General features: G+C 38.4%; 1 protein-coding gene across 6 annotated transcripts in view; it reads right to left on the reverse strand.

Annotated features, from left to right (window-relative positions):
* Positions 1-20,153, reverse strand: part of Gcfc2 (GC-rich sequence DNA-binding factor 2) — a 47,372-nt gene extending 27,219 nt beyond the window's left edge. For all 6 annotated transcript variants that reach the window (XM_027943856.2, XM_071601769.1, XM_071601770.1 and 3 more), the window contains exons 1-5: positions 19,802-20,153; positions 17,639-17,767; positions 14,053-14,277; positions 13,272-13,369; positions 8,506-8,621 (exon numbers count right to left, since the gene is read on the reverse strand). In XM_027943856.2, coding sequence (XP_027799657.2) covers positions 8,506-8,621; positions 13,272-13,369; positions 14,053-14,277; positions 17,639-17,767; positions 19,802-20,072 — 839 coding nt within the window. In that variant the 5' untranslated portion in view covers positions 20,073-20,153. The remainder of the gene's footprint in view (positions 1-8,505; positions 8,622-13,271; positions 13,370-14,052; positions 14,278-17,638; positions 17,768-19,801) is intronic.
* Positions 20,154-20,360: the final 207 nt, after the last annotated feature.

The following is a 20,360-nucleotide window of genomic DNA, read 5'->3' on the forward strand; positions in this document are numbered from 1 at the left end:
TTGGAAAGCTGACGTCACCATCCCTGCTTTCGACTGACCGCAGCTCATTCAGCCATAGAACAGGTAATTTCAGGCTGTCATTCGCCTGCGGCTTGCAGACAGATTGCTAGGGTTCAGTGCCTGGGGGCTTCTTAGAACCTGATCTTATCGGAGCGAACACCGAGCGCGGGGCGGCCGAGTTCCGGCTCCCGGAACCGCCCTGGCCCAGGGCTGGGGAGCCTGCGGAGGCTGCTTCTTGGACCCTGCTCCTATCAGAGCTTACACCGAGCACGGAGCGGCCGAGTTCCGGCTCCCGGAACTGCCCTGGCCCAGGGCTAGGAGCCCACGGAAACTGCTTCTCGGTCCGGGTCCTGCTGAGGGCCCGTCAGGACTCACCCGTTGCTTTGGTTGCCCGGCAAGGGGAACGAAATGCTGCCATTCGCATAGGATACCAACATGGCACAGATCTGATGTCATCAGAAAGCGGCGGAGGAGAGAACTTCATCAATACCAGCGGCGACAGAAACAGTTGGTCTCCTGGTGGGGGGGTGAGGCACAGACACCCGAGTCTCCTCAATTTGTCGTCGAGCCAGAGGGGAGGAGCCGGGCAGCCGCCAGCGCCCGGAGCAGGCCCAGCGGCTCGCCAGTGTGGTGACCGCGTGACCCCAATTGGAGAGGGGGCGGAGCGGAGCCGCCACCCGCACCCGCAAGGTGGGCAGACCCGCGACCCAGTGGTACATGGGCGTGGTAGGAGGGGCAGGGCAGAGCCGCCGCCCGCGCTTGCAAGGTAAACAGACCTGTGACAGACTGGCGGGTCAGGCCCAGTGGCCTGCCAGTGTGGTACACACGTCACCCCAACTGGAGTAGGGGCAGAGCAGATCCTTCTCCCACGCCCGGATCAGGCCCTGCCGGTGTGGTGGCCACGTGACCCCAATTGGAGTGGGGGCGGAGCGGAACCGCCACCCGTGCCCGCAGGGTGAGCAGACCTGTGACCAACCTGCAGATCAGGCCCAGGGGTCCGCAGGCGTGGTAGGAGGGGCAGGGCAGATCCGCCGCCCGCGCCTCCAAGGTAGGCAGACCTGCGACAGACCGGCGGATCAGGCCCAGGAGGCTGCCGGCGTGGTACACACACCACCCTAATTGGACTAGGGGCAGAGCAGAGTCGCCGCCCGTGCCAGGAACAGGCCCAGCGACCTGCAGGCGGGGTAGTCACGACACCCCAATTGGAGTAGGGGCAGAGCAGAGCCGCCACCTGTGTCCGAAAGGTGGGCAGATCTGCGACCGACCAGCGGGACAGGCCCAGTGGCCTGCCGGTACGACAGACACGTCACCCCATTTGGAGTAGGGGCAGAGTAGAGCCGCCGCCCGCACCTGCAGGGTAGGCAAACCTGCAACCGACCGGCAGATCAGGCCCGGTGGCCTGCCGGCGTGGTACACTCGTCACCCCAATTGGAGTAGGGGCAGAACAGAGCCACCGCCAGCGCCCAGAACAGGCCCAGTGACCTGCCGGCGTGGTAGCCACGACACCCCAATTGGAATAAGGAGAGAGCAGAGCCGCCGCCCGCACCTGCAGGAAAGATACGCAAGCAGTATGAAAAGACAAGGAAAGAAAGGACCACAAGCAATGCAGGTCAACGCAACTTTAGAAGAGGTAACAGCTGCAGCAGATGGAATGTCAGATAAAGAATTCAGGATATACATGCTTCAGATGATCTGGAGTATCAAGGAAGACATTAGACAGCAAAATCAGACAATGAAAGATCACTTCGACAATGAATTACGCAAACAAATCCAGGAAGCAAAGGATCAACTATACAGGGAGATAGAGGTTATAAAAAACAAACAAACAGAAATCCTAGAAATGCAGGAAGCAATAAACCAACTTAAAAACTCAATGGAGAATACTACCAGCAGAGTAGAACACTTAGAAGATAGAACATCAGACAATGAAGACAAAGTATTTCAACTTGAAAAGAACATAGACAGCTCAGCAAGACTGTTAAGAAACCATGAGCAGAACATCCAAGAAATATGGGATAACATTAAGAGACCAAACTTAAGAGTCATTGGGATACAGCAAGGTACAGAGCTCCAAACCAAAGGAATGAGAAGTCTATTCAATGAAATAATAAGAGAAAACTTCCCAGACTTGAAGAATGAGACAGAATCCCAAATCCTAGAAGCCTACAGGACGCCGAATGTGCAAAATCATAAGAGATCCACACCTAGACACATTATAATGAAGATGCCCAACATACAGAATAAGGAGAGAATTTTAAAAGCTACAAGAGAAAGGAAGCAGATTACATTTAGGGGTAAGCCAATCAGGATAACAGCTGATCTTTCAACACAGACTCTGAAAGCTAGAAGATCCTGGAATAACATATTTCAAACACTGAAAGAAAATGGGTTCCAACCAAGAATTGTGTATCCAGCGAAATTAAGCTTCAGGATGGAAGATGAAATTAAAACCTTCCACGATAAACAAAAGTTTAAAGAATTCGCAGCTAGAAAACCATCTCTTCAAAACATCCTCGCCAAAACATTACAGGAAGAGGAAATGGAAAATAACAATGAAAACCAACAGTGGGAGGTAGGACAGTAAAGGGGGGGGGGGAAATAATCAAAGAGGAAAACAAACCATGTTTAGTAACAGAAATAAACAAATATGGCTGGAAGAACAACCCATATCTCAATAATAAACCTAAATGTTAATGGCTTAAACTCACCAATTAAGAGACACAGGCTAGTAGAATGGATCACAAAACAAGACCCAACAATATGCTGCCTATAGGAGACGCATTTGATAGGAAAAGACATACATAGGCTGAAGGTGAAAGGTTGGGAAAAATCATATCACTCATATGGACTTCGGAAACAAGCAGGAGTGTCCATACTCATATCAAATAAAATAGATTTCAAGCCAAAGTTAATCAAAAGGGATAAAGAGGAACACTACATACTGCTTAAGGGAACCATACACCAACAAGACATAACAATCATAAATATTTATGCCCCCAAAAATGGTGCAGCTATGTTCGTCAAGCAAACTCTTCTCAAGTTCAGGAGTCTAATAGACCACCATACCATAATCATGGGAGACTTCAACACACCTCTCTCGCCACTGGACAGATCTTCCAAACAAAAGTTGAATAAGGAAACTATAGAACTCAATAACACAATTAATAACCTAGACTTAATTGACATATATAGAGTATACCACCCAACATCAAGCAATTATACTTTTTTCTCAGCAGCACATGGATCCTTCTCAAAAATAGATCATATATTATGTCACAGGGCAACTCTTAGACAATATAAAGGAGTAGAGATAATACCATGCATCTTATCTGATCATAATGGAATGAAACTGAAAATCAACGATAAAAGAAGGAAGGAAAAAGCATACATCACTTGGAGAATGAACAATAGGTTACTGAATGATCAATGGGTTATAGAAGACATCAAGGAGGAAATTAAAAAATTCTTAGAGATAAATGAAAACACAGACACAACATATTGGAATCTATGGGACACATTGAAAGCAGTTCTAAGAGGAAAATTCATTGCTTGGAGTTCATTCCTTAAAAAAAGAAAAAACCAACAAATAAATGATCTCATACTTCATCTCAAAATCCTTGAAAAAGAAGAGCAAAACAACAGCAAAAGAAGTAGAAGGCAAGAAATAATTAAAATCAGAGCTGAAATTAATGAAATCGAAACAAAAGAAACAATTGAAAAAATTGACAAAACTAAAAGTTGGTTCTTTGAAAAAATAAACAAAATCGACAGACCCTTAGCCATGCTAGCGAAGAGAAGAAGAGAGAGAACTCAAATTACTAGCATACGGGATGAAAAAGGCAATATCACAACAGACACTTCAGAAATACAGAAGATAATCAAAAACTATTTTGAATCCTTATACTCCAATAAATTAGAAGATAGTGAAGGCATAGATAAATTTCTTAAGTCATATGATCTGCCCAGATTGAGTCAGGAGGATATAGACAACCTAAACAGACCAATATCAATTGAGGAAATAGAAGAAACCATAAAAAGACTACCAACTAAGAAAAGCCCAGGACCGGATGGGTATACAGCAGAATTTTATAAAACCTTTAAAGAAGAACTAATACCAATACTTTTCAAGCTACTTCAGGAAATAGAAAAAGAGGGAGAACTTCCAAATTCATTCTATGAGGCCAACATCACCCTGATACCTAGACCAGACAAAGACACTTCAAAGAAAGAAAACTACAGAGCAATATCTCTAATGAACCTAGATGCAAAAATCCTCAATAAAATTCTGGCGAATCGAATACAAAAACATATCAAAAAAATTGTGCACCATGATCAAGTAGGATTCATCCCTGGGATGCAAGGCTGGTTCAATATACAGAAATCAATAAATGTTATTCACCACATCAATAGACTTAAAAATAAGAACCATATGATCATCTCGATAGATGCGGAAAAAGGATTCGACAAAGTACAGCATCCCTTTATGTTCAAAACTCTAGAAAAACTAGGGATAACAGGAACATACCTCAATATTGTAAAAGCAATCTATGCTAAGCCTCAGGCTAGCATCATTCTGAATGGAGAAAAACTGAAGGCATTCCCTCTAAAATCTGGAACAAGACAGGGATGCCCTCTCTCTCCACTTCTGTTCAACATAGTTCTCGAAACACTGGCCAGAGCAATTAGACAGACGAAAGAAATTAAAGGCATAAAAATAGGAAAAGAAGAACTTAAATTATCACTATTTTCAGATGATATGATTCTATACCTAGCAGACCCAAAAGGGTCTACAAAGAAACTATTAGAGCTAATAAATGAATTCAGCAAAGTGGCAGGATATAAAATCAACACGCATAAATCAAAGGCATTCCTGTATATCAGCGACAAATCCTCTGAAATGGAAATGAGGACAACCACTCCATTCACAATATCTTCAAAAAAAATAAAATACTTGGGAATCAACCTAACAAAAGAGGTGAAAGACTTATACAATGAAAACTACAGAACCCTAAAGAGAGAAATAGAAGAAGATCTTAGAAGATGGAAAAATATACCCTGTTCATGGATAGGCAGAACTAACATCATCAAAATGGCGATATTACCAAAAGTTCTCTATAGGTTTAATGCAATGCCAATCAAAATCCCAACGGCATTTCTTGTAGAAATAGAGAAAGCAATCATGAAATTCATATGGAAAAATAAAAGACCCAGAATAGCAAAAACAATGCTAAGCAGGAAGTGTGAATCAGGCGGTATAGCGATACCAGACTTCAAACTATACTACAGAGCAATAGTAACAAAAACAGCATGGTACTGGTACCAAAACAGGCAGGTGGACCAATGGTACAGAATAGAGGACACAGAAACCAATCCACAAAACTACAACTATCTTATATTTGATAAAGGGGCTAAAAGCATGCAATGGAGGAAGGATAGCATCTTCAACAAATGGTGCTGGGAAAACTGGAAATCCATATGCAACAAAATGAAACTGAATCCCTTTCTCTCGCCATGCACAAAAGTGAATTCAAAATGGATCAAGGAGCTTGATATCAAATCAGAGACACGCCGTCTGATAGAAGAAAAAGTTGGCTACGATCTACATTCGGTGGGGTCGGGCTCCAAATTCCTCAATAGGACACCCATAGCACAAAAGTTAATAACTAGAATCAACAAATGGGACTTACTCAAACTAAAAAGTTTTTTCTCAGCAAAAGAAACAATAAGAGAGGTAAATAGGGAGCCTACACCCTGGGAACAAATCTTTACTCCTCACACTTCAGATAGAGCCCTAATATCCAGAGTATACAAAGAACTCAAAAAATTAGACAATAAGAGAACAAACAACCCAATCAACAAATGGGCCAAGGACCTGAACAGACACTTCTCAGAGGAGGACATATAGTCAATCAACAAGTACATGAAAAAATGCTCACCATCTCTAGCAGTCAGAGAAATGCAAATCAAAACCACCCTAAGATACCATCTCACTCCAGTAAGATTGGCAGCCATTAGGAAGTCAAACAACAACAAGTGCTGGAGAGGATGTGGGGAAAAGGGTACACTTGTACATTGCTGGTGGGACTGCAGATTGGTGCAGCCAATTTGGAAAGCAGTATGGAGATTTCTTGGAAAGCTGGGAATGGAGCCACCATTTGACCCAGATATTCCCCTTCTTGGTCTATTCCCTAAAGACCTAAAAAGAGCATGCTACAGGGACACTGCTACATCGATGTTCATAGCAGCACAATTCACAATAGCAAGACTGTGGAACCAACCTAGATGCCCTTCAATAGACGAATGGATAAAAAAAAATGTGGCATTTATACACAATGGAGTATTACTCTGCATTAAAAAATGACAAAATCATAGAATTTGCAGGGAAATGGATGGCATTAGAGCAGATTATGCTAAGTGAAGCTAGCCAATCCCTAAAAAACAAATGCCAAATGTCTTCTTTGATATAAGGAGAGTAACTAAGATCAGAGTAGGGACGAAGAGCAGGAGAAGAAGATTAACATTTAACAGGGATGAGAGGTGGGAGGGAAAGGGAGAGAGAAGGGAAATTGCATGGAAATGGAAGGAGACCCTCAGGGTTATACAGTGGAGGGGGTAGAGAGAGAGGAGGGGAGGGGAGGGGAGAGGTGTGGTGGGGGGAGGGTGGAGGATGGGAAAGGCAGCGGAGCACAACAGACACTAGTTTGGCAATATGTAAATCAATGGATATGTAACTGATGTGATTCTGCAATCTGTGTATGGGGTGAAGGTGGGAGTTCATAACCCACTTGAATCAAAGTGTGGAATATGATATGTCAAGAAATTTGTAATGTTTTGAACAACCAAGAATAAAAAATTAAAAAAAAAAAAAAAAGAAAGTAAATATGTTATTTGCAGGAAAATGGATGAAGACTCGAGAACACTGTGTTAAGTGAAATAAAGCAGAAAAAACTCAGAAAGTCAAGGGTTATATGTTTTCTTTCATATGTGGAAGCTAGAGAGGAAAAAGGAAAAGAAGGAAGGGTGGTCGGGAGAATCTCATGAAAATGGAAGGGAGATCTGTAGAAAAGAGGAAAGGGACCAGAAGGAGAGAGGAGAGGAAAAGGGGAAATACTGGGGAATGATATTAGTCAAATTACATTATTATATTTTGTGCTTGTATGAATATGTAATAATGAATCCTTCCATTATGTATAACGCACAGATAAAAATAGTAAAAAAATATACATGTACTTATACAGATACAGATCACTTCTGGAAGGAAACGTAAGAAACTGGCAGCAATAGTTCTCCTTTTCTTTGTGTATTCTTTTGTACTGGTTGGTTTTTATTTTTCTTTAAACCATGAAGGTGTATTTTCTTTTAAAAATATAGAACCTTGTGAGTAAGAAAATTGAATATGACAATAAAGTTAAAGTAACATTTACCAAGATTAAATGAAATGGTAATCTAAACCAGTGATTCATTGTCTTTTTTCTATGCTATCACTCTTGTAAGACAATTATGAACAACCATACAGGTCTGGTTTATATACAAGTCTAGAAGCAAGAGCCATTCTAGCTGTTTTCTTCTAAAAAGGAAATTGTATCAGAATGCCATTAAATAATAATAGTTATTTCAGAAATATCTTGAATATGTGACAGTAATCTCACTTAACATCATTATTAAAAAAACACTTGAGCTGGGCACTGCTGGTGCATGCCTGTAATCCCAGCATGAGGCAGGAAAATTGCAAGTTCAAAGCCAGACTCAGCAACTTAGTGAGGCCCTAAGAAACTCTGTGAGACCTTGTCTCTAAATAAAATACAAAAAAGGGTTGGGGATGTGGCTCAGTGGTTAATTGCCCTTGGTTTCAACCCCAGTACCAACCTCCCTGCCTTAAAAAAAATCCAAAAAAACACTACAAAAAAACTCAGAAACATTGATTAGAATAGGTGTTGGCAAACTTTTTCTGTACAAGGCCAGAGAGTAAATATTTTAGTCTTTTTAAAGGCTAGATGACTGCTGTTGCAACTATTTAAGTCTGTATTGTAGACAAAAGTAGCCACAGACAATATGTAAATAAATAAGCATGACTGTGTTCCAAAAAAACTTTACTAATAAAAGTTGGAGAAACTGGTAGTTTGTCAATTCCCTAGAAACCAGAAATAACTTAATATCTAAAAACTTATACATGTACTAATAGTTAATGATATGTCAATTATTTAGACATATATGATATATTTTAAAACTTAAGGGTCATTTAACAATGTAGAATAATGCTTATAATTATTAAATAAAAAAACCAGAATTTTAGGATTACTGATTTCAACTATGTAATACATATCTGTCAAAAAGACTGAGAATACAAACATAATCCAAATCAAGTGTGTTAGTGCAGTTAGCAAATGGTATTTTTGTCCTGTAAATCTATTTGGTATTAATATTTGATAATTAAAAAGAACATAGTGCTTTTTCACTGTACTAAGTGTCTAGACAAATACAAATTTCAAAATCAGTATTACTCACCTGTTATTTAGTTGTTTCTTTATAACTTCTAAATTTACTGGTGGAAATGAAATGGAAGCATCAAACTTCTTCACTGTTTGAGATTTACTACTGTGGGAAAGGTCTATATCTCTTCCCTAGAAATAATATGAAAATTTATTTTTAAAAAACATTTCATTTACTTTACAAATGCTAATAGCTTAAAAGGAGACTGGATATACCAAGGTCCCTTCCAGCTCAAAAATTCTCTGCCTTTGTAACTTTTCATTTTGAAAACAAAATGTTTTTTAAATTCTCAGTTTTAAATTTTAAAACTTAAATCTAGAAAAGACAAATTTTAAAAATCAAAAATTTCCCAGAAGTTTAGTTCTCAAAGTTTTTAAAGCTACCTTTATTCATAGTCTAGTGTACTCTGAGCAAGTCATGTGGTTTTTAAAGAAGCAACAGTCTTTGGGTGAATGCTACATGAATGATGGCATGATAGACCAGAACAATGTGATGGAAGCAGCCAGTTAAATGGAAGTTTGGGGGAAGTTTTCTAGGAAAAACTTTTGTTTCTGGCATTGTCATTTGGGTTTTCTGTTATTTGCCCAGAAATACTGCTATGGTTTGGGGACATGTTCCCCAAAGGCCCTGTTAAAGACTTTGTTACCAGCCTGTGGTATTATTGGGATGTGAAGGAGCTTTTAAAATATGAGACCTGGTGAAAACAAGAGGGGTCACTGGAGGCATGCCCCTTGAAAGGGATATTGGGACCACAGCACTTCCTCTTCTCTTTTTCACTTTCTGGCCATCTTGGGCGTCCTCTGCTACCATGTGCTCCCATGATAATGTACTAAGTCTTCATAAGCTCAAAGCAATGGGGTCATCTGGTTATGAATGGAAACCTTCAAAACTGTGAGCCAAAATAACCTTTTTTCTTTACAAACTGATTATCTCAGGTATTTCTTACAGTAACAGAAGGTTCATACAAATGCATCCTTAGCTAACACATTTTATAATATAGATATCCAGTTATGTACTAGTATCCTCTGGCTAATCACAGCTCATCACCACTATGCTTAAAATGTTCAAAGGGTTCTGAAGAGTCTTTGGTTCAAACTAGGACATATGAAGAAGTGGACCAGATATTTAGCCAAGTCATTAGCTTAATTATTCTTTATATTATTCCATGAAGCACCATCGGTTTTCACCAAGTCTCCCACTCATATTCAACTCAGCTGCAAATCCCCAAACATTCCTGACACTTCAGTTTCAAATCCCTTACATAATAAATACCTTTCAATAATCCAATTTTAAATATCACCACTTTTAGGGAGACTTTTCCAAACTTCCCTATTTATTCACCATTCCATAAATCTGACCATCCCTTGCTTCTTTGTGCTATTCCCTGCAGTGAGTTCTGGGAGAACCTATAAAGAGTTCATTGTCATCATTTTGTTTATCGGTCTCTCTTTTTGCAAAGATTGTACATCATTCTAAGTGGCTGTAGTTAGCTAATGGAGACCCTATAAAATATGAGCTCACATTCATGTAAATAATATGACAAAAGATGTGATTAAATCAAGGATTTTCAGAGCAGGTATTTATCCTGGATTATGCAAAGGGCAGTTTCTTGTATCCTTATCAAAGAGAGGACATATCAAAGGAAGGAGTCCGAGGACATAAGAGAAGGAGATAAAGTAAAGATGGCCAAGATGTGGCCTCAAGCCAAAGAATACCAACTATAACCTAGAAGAGTGAAGGAATAGATTCTCTTCTAGAGCCTCTGGAAGAAATGTCTGGCTACTAACACCTTGATTTTGGACTTCTGTTCTTCAGTATGGTGGGAGGACAAACTTCTGTTATTGTAAACCACCAAATTTGTGGTAATTTGTTGTGACTATCACAGGAAAGTGATATGAGCATGTAGTGAATCTTCAATAAGAAACCAATAAATGCACCTGAATTAGTAATAAAAATGCTAATCAAATAAATAAGAAATTACATTTTTGCCAACGATAGTTGCCTCTAAAGCTGTCAAAACTGGTGAAACATTCCAATATCAATGCAATTATAAATTGAGTTAAGTTTCTTTAGAGAAAATATACATAAAAACGTTCATCTTTTTTTTGGGCAACTATCTTAAGGAAATAGTTGAAAAGCACACCTCTAAACAAAAGAAATCAAATATTCACTGATTATTATTTACTAATAGGAACGTAATTCATATTGCAAATAATCTAAAATATTCACCAAAATAAAGAATGGTTACAATAGTTATTCATTGACTCCACTAAATCTCACAAAGCTAATAAAATTAGTTAATATTATAACTACATTGAAGAAGGAGAAGACATTTGTATGTTAATCAAAGAAATGAGAATTCAGCAGGGTGTAGAGATCTACACCTGTAATGCTAGGGACAGGAGGTTAAGACAGGAGGACAACAAGTTCAAAGCCAGTCTCAGCAACTGAGTGATATCCTCAGCAACTTAGTGAGAAGCTGTCTCAAATTAAAAAATAAAGATGTGAGTATGATCTGGCTATGACACCTGTTAGTTACCCCATTGATCTCCACGGCTGATTCAGCTGATCTGATTGGCAAGGTGGGTGTCCCCTTCCTCCCTGACCACTCCATGTGCATCCCTCCAGAAGCTGTGCACTCAGTGGAAGAGGATGATCTTCCTCGACAGATGAGGATCATTGTTCTGTCAAGGGTATAATAAGTAGCTGCACTCCCCTGCTAGAACCTCCAAACAAGCTCTCAGGGTTCAAATTAAAAAATAAAAAGGAACAGGAACATAGCTCAGTGGTAAAGTATCCCTGTGTTCAATCCTTAGCACCCAAAACAAAACAAATAAATCATAAATTAAAACTGTAGGAAGACTCTAGTTCCCAAAGTATGTGAAGGAATCCCAGAGAATTCAAAGAGGTAAGGTGAAATATTTTAAAAATTTCTAGGGAAACAGCAACACTCGGCATATTTTGAATTTCTAGCTCTAATTAGTTCACAGTTTGCAACATCAGACTATACTACACTCCTTTTGATGAAGTCATATTTGTGGAGCTGGGTTTTAGGAGGATACTATGAAAAAAAGCAAGTATTGAAGATCAGTATGGAAAAGAGAGGCAGTGACCAATATGATTTCAAGGTTTGAGAAGACATGCAGTGTCAAACAGGTGCACACAATCTATCAGTAAATAACTGTGGTTACTCAAAAATGAAATAAAAAGATTTTTCTTCAATTTACCTGTATTTTCAAATGGGTAAGTTGTTAGCATGTAAATCTTGTTAAATTTGGACTATTTAATAAGTGGAATTGTTTGGTAATCTTTTGACTCAGGATCACCATGATAAAAGTACTGAGATACTAAGGGCTTCATGAATGCATCAGTTTTGGAACCTCTGCTGGACAACATAATAGCAATCAATTTGAGGGGAAAAAAAAAGCATATCAAATACAAAGGAATTATGCAACTTTGAGCAGGTGAAGTAAGGACTGTGGCATGTTTCTTCTTGAAGTATGTTTTTAATGATGTTGTTACACTGACTTTTACCAAAAAGTAAGGTAAAACATCGGAGCCTATTACAATTGTTAAAAACCATCTGCTAAATCATTTCTTGGGTCAGAAATTCCAAAATTACAATCACAGGTTTAGCTTTAGTTAGCTTTTTAGTATTACAATAAAATGGGAATCTTATAAAACTTTCTAACTTAAAATAACATATAACAGTCTCTTAAAGAATTCTTATCAAAAAGATTCAAATATAAAACCTTTTATATGTATATTACTATAGTGTTTATAAGCACTTTTGACTTGTTATAATTTTGAACCTTATAGTCACCTAGTCAGGTGTTTAATATCATTATCATTCTCTTTATTATTAATGTAAACAACCTTGAAACTTATAGAAATCAAGTGTTTTACTCAAGTTCTTTCAATATTTACTGAGCACCCATATTAGGTGTTATTGGATACAACTCTGAACAAAATTATTAACAATTCTTGACCTCATGGGGATTATATTCTAGTATTAAGGTCAGAAACAAAATTCAAGACTTTTGACCCCAAGTGAAATTTTATTTTTAAAAAATTTTTGTAGTGTTAGGGATTTAACTCAGACCTTGTGCATTTTAGGCAAGAAATCTCCCACTGAAATAAACCCTCGGTTCTTTTTTTCTTTTCAATTTTATTTTAAACCTCACTATATATATTGAGTTTAACTTTTAAACACCTGTGTTATGTAATATACACTGTAAGTTACTAGAAAATTAAGAATTAAAAAATATGGTCCTCTCAAGTGTAAGGTATTTAAAACAGTGGAAAAGGACATGACATTTATGGTGTAGTGGGCTGCATGGTGAATATCCATGTCTTATCCACTGGAATGTACAAATATGACCTTATTTGGAATAAGGATCTTTGTGGTTGTAGCTAAGTGAAGGAACTTGAGACAAAATCATCCTGGATAAACTGGGTGAACCCTAAATGTAGACAAGTGTCCTTATAGGAAGCACAAATTAGAGACACTGAGAGGGCAAGTGACAGCAAAGGCAGGGGAAGGAGTCATGCAGTCACAACTTAAAAGAAAACCTAGAACAACTAGAAGCTGGAAAAGATAAGGAAGGATTCTCCTATGGGGCATTTAGAAGGAGAACAGCCCTGTCAGCATCTTGATTTCAGATTTCTGGCCTCAATAATGTAAGAGAATAAATTTTCTGTTGTTTTCAGTTACCATGTTTATGGTAATTTGTTACAGTTAGGCACAGGAATATAATAATATATGATATAAAAATTATTACCTCTGTGATTTTAACTGCTTTCCTCATTTGTTGCTGTTCCCAAATATCTTGATTTTCATCTTCTTGACTGTCTTCACTTGTTTCTTCATTTCTACTTGCTAAAAAATTAAAAAAACAATAACAACAAACAACAACAAAAAAGTCACACATAAATACTCAGTAATTTTCCAATTCCAGTTGTAATAGTCACATTTCTGGGGTGTATTATACACTGACTTAGCACTTTATATGTTTATTCTTCATTATAATTTGGGAAGAAGGTACCACTGTTGCCTTCATTTTACAAATGAGAAAACTTGCAATAGTAGCAGGCATGGTGTTGTTATATAGTTTGTCTGAGGACCATGATGAAGCTTAAATCCAGCAAGCTGACTCCAGAACCTGTACTCATGTCACCCAATTGTCCCATCAAGAAAACTTTTCATTAAAGTAGGGAAGATTTTAATATGACATCTAAAATCTCTGTAGAATCTTCCATATTTACAAACAAAAATTTTATACTGCATAATTTCTTCAACCCGCCAAAAAGTATGTAGGATACAGGCTTAGTAAACATTATTACACATACCTTTTAATTATAATATTTTGACACAGAAACATCTTTTAAAGGATATAATGTCATGGACCAAATTGATAGTAATTTGATAGTAAATAAAAGCCAACATTAACACTCTTTATCATGTGAAACACTACATTATGTTTTTACGGAAATTTTATCATAAAATATTATAAGGAAAAATGCCTTAAAATTTATAGAATGGTAAATAAATTAAATATATACTTGTTTCTTCAGTCATTCTTTGTCTAAGTGTCTGAGGCTTTGGGGTAAATGGTATTCTCTTCTTATGATCATCAGGCTCACTCTCAGGATCCTCATCATTATTCCTCTTTGTATCAGGAGTGGTGGAGTTATGTTTTACATCCAAAGAAATATAGTCATCTTGGGCCCTGGCCAATTCACGTTTTCTGCGGGCTGCCTGAATAAAAGCTGCATCAGGGATCCTAACTGAAAGGAAAAAAGAAGAGTACAATGAAAACCACAAACACCAACAGAAATACATATTTCTCACATTAAACAAAGAAAAACAGCACTATGTTCTTAAATTTTTCTCTATTTTTATATATGCATGATTTTAAAAAAATGGCTCAAAATCTATATCAGTAAAGGAAGAAAGTTAATTTTATAGATTAAATGTAATTTAGAGAAATTAACTCAATTTAGAAGTATCAGGAAATATACTCAAACCATTCCATTTTATCTTTTAAGTCTCTTACTCATCAGGTTTTAATAACTTTTTAAGGAGAGCTAGTTATTTTCCCTTTTGAAAACTCTGAATGTTAGGGCAGGGCTATGGAAAAGGACGAGCATCGAGTTCCTGAGTTCAAGAACTGCAGGAGTTAGAAAGGTTGATGTCAGATCTTACCAAATAAGAAAGAAATGACCTCCTCCCCTGTGGACATCAATACAAAGAAGAAACACAACACAATTGGTGCAAAGTCAAACCAGACTAGAGTTCTGGGGTGAGTCCCACCTAAATTAATGTAAGAAGTTAAGAAGTATAAAGGAAGTATTTTTCAACCTGATTAAATGATAATAACTTTTAATAGAGGCTTATCTTACTTTTTTGAAACTACATTAATATGAATTCTTCCAATTCAGAACAGATTTCTTCATGCATGGTGATCTAAGTTGTCTTTACATTCTAGAAAAAAAATTTTTTTTTTTTTTTTTTGGTATTAGGGATTAAACCCAGGGCTCTTAAATACTGAGCGATATCCTCAGCCCCTTTTGAGACAAGGACTCTAAGTTGCTTGGGGCCTCATTAAGTTTCTGAGGCTGGCTGGGAGATGTGGCTCATGCCTGTAATCCCAGCAATTCCAGAGGCTGAAGCAGGAGGATTGCGAGTTCAAAGCCAACTACTATCTCTAAATAAAATACAAAATAAGGCTGGGGACGTGGCTCAGTGGTTGAGTGCCTCTGAGTTCAATCCTCTAGTACCCCCCACCCCGCCACAAAAAGGTGCTGAGGCTGGCTTTGAACTTGTTATCCTCCTGCCTCAGCCTCCAGAGATGTTGGGATTACAGGTGTATGCCACCAAAATGGCAAGAGAAATTCTCCTCATTCTAAGCACTTCAGAATATTAGAAATGACAAGTCCCTAAGGCTCAAGTAGAATTTTCCAAATCTTTCCCATAAATTTGATCCAAATTTTTTAGAAAGAAAACATATCACTGGCTTAGAGGTGTACAAATGCTTTTATGTCTGAAATAACAACAAAAATGATAGATTTCAGTAACTACAGATCAGTCTATAATTACAGACCAGACTGACTGACATTATTCCCAGAGAAAATAAAAAGTGCTTGAATCAATTATGAAACATACAAGGTGATGACTAGAAATCAATAAATATTCACTGAGAATGAGTGACAGAAAATCAAGTGATTGCATTTTTACAGACTAGTATTTGTTTATAGACTGCTATGGGGGAATGATAAAGCTTAGATGTTTCTATATCTTCACAAAGGATTTAACAGTTTGATTCCTTCCTTGTAGATAATGTTATATGAGATAAACCAAATAGTTCACTGAATTCTTTACTAGATGAATAATTACTAAAAAAAGAAAAATGTTGATTATAAAGTCAACAGGACCTGCTTGAGAACTCTGTACTTTGCCTTGTTTGATTTAATGCTTTTATTGTAATGTGAGTGAAGACAAGATGACATCTCTTAAAAGCTGAGAAGTACAAGCTAACATAATCTAAGGTAGAATTAAGATTCAACGCAGGTTACTTGAGAAATTGCCAACCCTGGCTACACATGAGAATCATCTGGGAAGCTTGATAAACTACTGGTGCTCAGACCCCCATCCCAGAGACCCAGATTCAGTTGATCTGAGATAGGGCTCAGCTGTAGTTTGTTTTTATAGCCTTCTTGGGGAATTTAATGTGTAGCCAGAAATAACACATTAAGGTTTGAATATTGAAGTGTTTGAATATGGAAACAGAAGAACGTGGGTTGCAAGCAATTCACCTACAAATAACTTGGTAGGGTTTAAATAATAAATTACAAGTAATGAAACTCACTGGTAAGATACAAGCACTACATAGAGCCAATTCTCAAGCTACAATAAAGAAGTAGAAGTTCAAGGAAGAGAAAAATATTCTATCTGTCCTGTTTCTCTATACCCTACATCTATCTCAATGGGTTCCACAAATCGGATACTGGGCAGACACAGGATGAATGCATAAAGTTAACATCATGTTGTTAAAGAAAACTCTTTAAATAATTATCACATACACCATTCCACCTGACACACAATTATCTAAGATGCAGAGGTCAACTAGCATCTCCCTTGGGTAAGCAAGCAGGGAATATTTCAAGGCAGATATTCCATTATTGGTTCACTCTCATAGTCTACCAGAACATGAAACAAATGCACTCCTGCCACACAAGTCCTTCAAATCATCACATTCCTCCATCTTCTCTTCTCCAAACAGTACGTGCCTTCCACTTCCAAGTGCTCCTCACAAGGTCAGTTTTCAACTTCTCATCAGTATTTCTCAATGGGGCATTGGGGAGAAGGACAATTATTTACTGTGCTGAACGTTCAGTCCTACTCTCCATAGGATATTTATCATCTCGTGCCTCTGGGGCACTGCATGATAACAACACCTCAATTACTATGACCATTAAAAACTATTCCACATATTTCTAAATACTGACTTCTCCTTAGGTAGTGAGTGTTCCAATGCTTTATAGCCACTCCATTATACTTTTTAAAAAATTTCTTTAGTTGTAGATGGACACAATATCTTTATTTTTTTAAATTTATTTTTATGTGGTGCTGAGGATCGAACCCAGTCCTCACACATGCTAGGCAAGTGCTCCACCACTGAGCTATAACTCCAGCCCCGTCCATTACACTTTTAATCCACCATTTCTATAGCAGCACAGTTCACTATAACAAACACCAGTCACAAATGACCATAAATTTAACTAAATTAAATTTTGCACTAGCCACATTTCAAGAGCTCGACAGCCACATGTAACTAATGGCTACTGTACTGAATAATGAGGGTATAGAATTTTTCCATCATAACAGAAAATTCTGTTGCAAGTGCTGTATCTAGAACCTATATAGAGTTTTAATTGTTTACCAGGCTTCAATTCTTAATTTGGCTTTCTTACTTAATACTTCTCTATCTTGTGGATTTGGATAAGAAAAGGTTGCAAGGCTACAGGGATACTAATTGATAGAGTTAATAAAGAGGCACTTCTCATTTTAAGATTTATTATTATATATATTTGTATATAAATATTTATTGAATAAAAGTTTTAACTAAAATTACAAAAAATTACAAACCTATTGATGAAGATTCTTTTTCTTCCAGAGAGCTAACGTTGTCAGAAGATGAACTCTGATCATCATTACTTCCTGAGGAATGATGTGCTCCATCTTCTTCATCTGTTGAAAGATCAGCTGTTCTGGATTCTAACAGGACATTTTTTTAATACACACACACAAAAATAAAAATATGGGAATCAACAATTAATACAGCATTTTAATCCTATTCCATTTATTTAAAGCAGACATACAAATCTTTCTCTACCTTCCAGTCTTTCTGAAACAACTGAATGATCTAACAAATATACAAAGACTTACCCTACTTGCATTATCTATGCATTTAATATTTCTAAAAGGACACAATGAGAAGAGGGACAGGAACATTGAAGGAAAATAAAAGGACAAAAATTAAAGTAATATTTTGAACAGAAAAACAGTGGTTGTAAATAGAAAGACAAAAATATCATTTACTATGTGCTAGATACACTGAAACCTGTTTCACATGATTTAATATTCATAATTCTATAAGGTAAATGCTATTATCAGTGAGAGTACTAAGGAATGGAGAAAAGGCAACTCTTATCCTCAATTCTCCCTACAAGTTTAACCATATTTTAGGGTACAAATTAAAAAAAAAAGTCATCAAAACTTTAGATAAGAAGGTCATAACAATGACTAAGATCATGAAACTGAAAGACATTATGTTAAGTGAAATAAGCCAAACACAAAAAAGACAAATGTGGCAATACCTCACTTATATGTGGAATCTAAATGCTGACTGGAAATCATAGAAGAGTAGAACATAGTAGATATATAATTTTATCTTATTAATTTTGAGGTACTAGGGTTTATACCTAGGAGTACTCTACCACTGAGTTACATTCCAAACCTTTTTAAAAATATGATATAGAGTTTCACTAAATTGTCCAGGCTGGCTTTAAATTTACAATCCTCCTACCTCAGTCTCCCCAGTAACTGGGATTACAGGCATGAGCCACCTTTTTCAGCTCAAAGGATACAAAATTTTAGTTAGAAGTATAAGTTTAACAGATCTACTGTACAAGATGGTAATTATAATAATTTGTACTGCAACATACTGTATACTGTACTTGAAACTGCTGAGAAATTTTAAGTGTTCTCACCAGAAAAAAAAAGGGATAATGCATAAGTTAATTAGGTCAGTTTAGCCATCCCACAGCATATACATATTTCAAATCATGTTGTATACCATAAGCTTGTATAACTTTTCTTTGTAAATAAATAATTACATACAAAATCACTAAGATCACTTTAATGGGACTAACAATAGTGGGGAGAAAATTCTGGGCCCCCAAACTGTATTCCTTGTTAAACTCTAAACTTAGACCAATACATTTTATGTAAAAATTATAAAGATGCTGGAAACTGTTATTTAAGAACTCAAGCCAGACGGTGGCACACATCTGTAATCTCAGCTACTCTGGAGGCTGAGGCAGGAGGATTGCAGGTTCAGGCCAGCCTGAATTTAGAGAGACCCTGTTTCAAAAACAAATACCTAGATAAATTAATTTTTAAAACGTGGGGAGAGGATCATGTAGCTCACTGGTAAAGTTTGCCTATGCACCAGCACCCCTGTAAGTGAAAGACAAATACAATGTAGTCATTTTGAATTAATACCATTACCGGTACAGTCCAGTGTTATCAATTTCTTTATGATAGTCACATATATTACTTTTAATCTGTTTTTGTAAATAACTGATGACAATCGAAGACAAGCAAGAGACAATGTTTCAAACCTTGTCACTTGATTATTTTAATGTGCTGTTTTTAAGTATCCTTTAAAAAAACAAGTGAGCAAGTTTCCAAAAGGTACATACAACTTCCACCTAACAGCATTAGGATTTAACTCCTTTGGGACGATTTGTATTCTTCATAAACATTAATAACTGTATTATAGCTGTAAATGGGGAGGGTCATCTGATAGTGCAAAGAGGAACCACTAAAATGTACAAGATTTCTTTTAAACGTCCCTCCCAAGGAGCCAGGTACCTAGATGCAGGCAGTGGGCTTGCGCTGGAAGGGAGGCGACTCAAGAGTGGCTGCTGGTCAGCAGTAGGTCCTAGGAACCTCTAGAGAAGACCCCGCGGCCTCTTCCCGCCCCTCGCGTCACCTCGGGAGCCCACAGTTTCCCCCCCTCTTCACCTTGGCCCCCTGAGCTGTCAGCGCGAGGAGCGACTCCGGGGGCGCGCCGGGAACTCGCCCAGACCCGACCCCGGCCCCGAGGACCTCGGGTCCGGCGGGGCAGTTCCGCCACCTCCGCGCGGGCTCCTCCGGAGGGCGGGCCTTCCTCCTGTGGGCCCGGGGCCGTCGGATCCCTGGGCGCCCCGGATTCAGCTGACGGATCCTCGGCGTCATCGCTATCGCTGGACTGAGCTTGGCGCTGCCGGAAAGTCCGTTTGGGCCTGTGAGCCATACTCGAGGCCCGATCTCCGCGCGCACATTCACTTTCCGTTCACGCCAAATTGGGTTTTCGACGTCCACGGCGGCGCGCGCTCCCGCCTCTCCGGCTGCCCCGAGCGCGCGTCCGCGCCGCCAGTCAACTCGCGCTTCGCTCTACGCATGCGTAGTGTGCTGGCGTAGGTCTGCGCGAAGAACCCGGCAGGCCCAGCCGCAGGGTTCCCCAGGCCAAACCTGGGTGTGTGATCTGTCCACCGGAGATTCCTGCAGCCTCTCAGGCTTGAGTTCCAAAAAGAGCAGCCTC

The sequence above is a fragment of the Marmota flaviventris genome, chromosome 14 (genome assembly GCF_047511675.1).
Source record: "Marmota flaviventris isolate mMarFla1 chromosome 14, mMarFla1.hap1, whole genome shotgun sequence".
In the NCBI taxonomy this organism is placed as follows: Eukaryota; Metazoa; Chordata; class Mammalia; order Rodentia; family Sciuridae; genus Marmota; species Marmota flaviventris.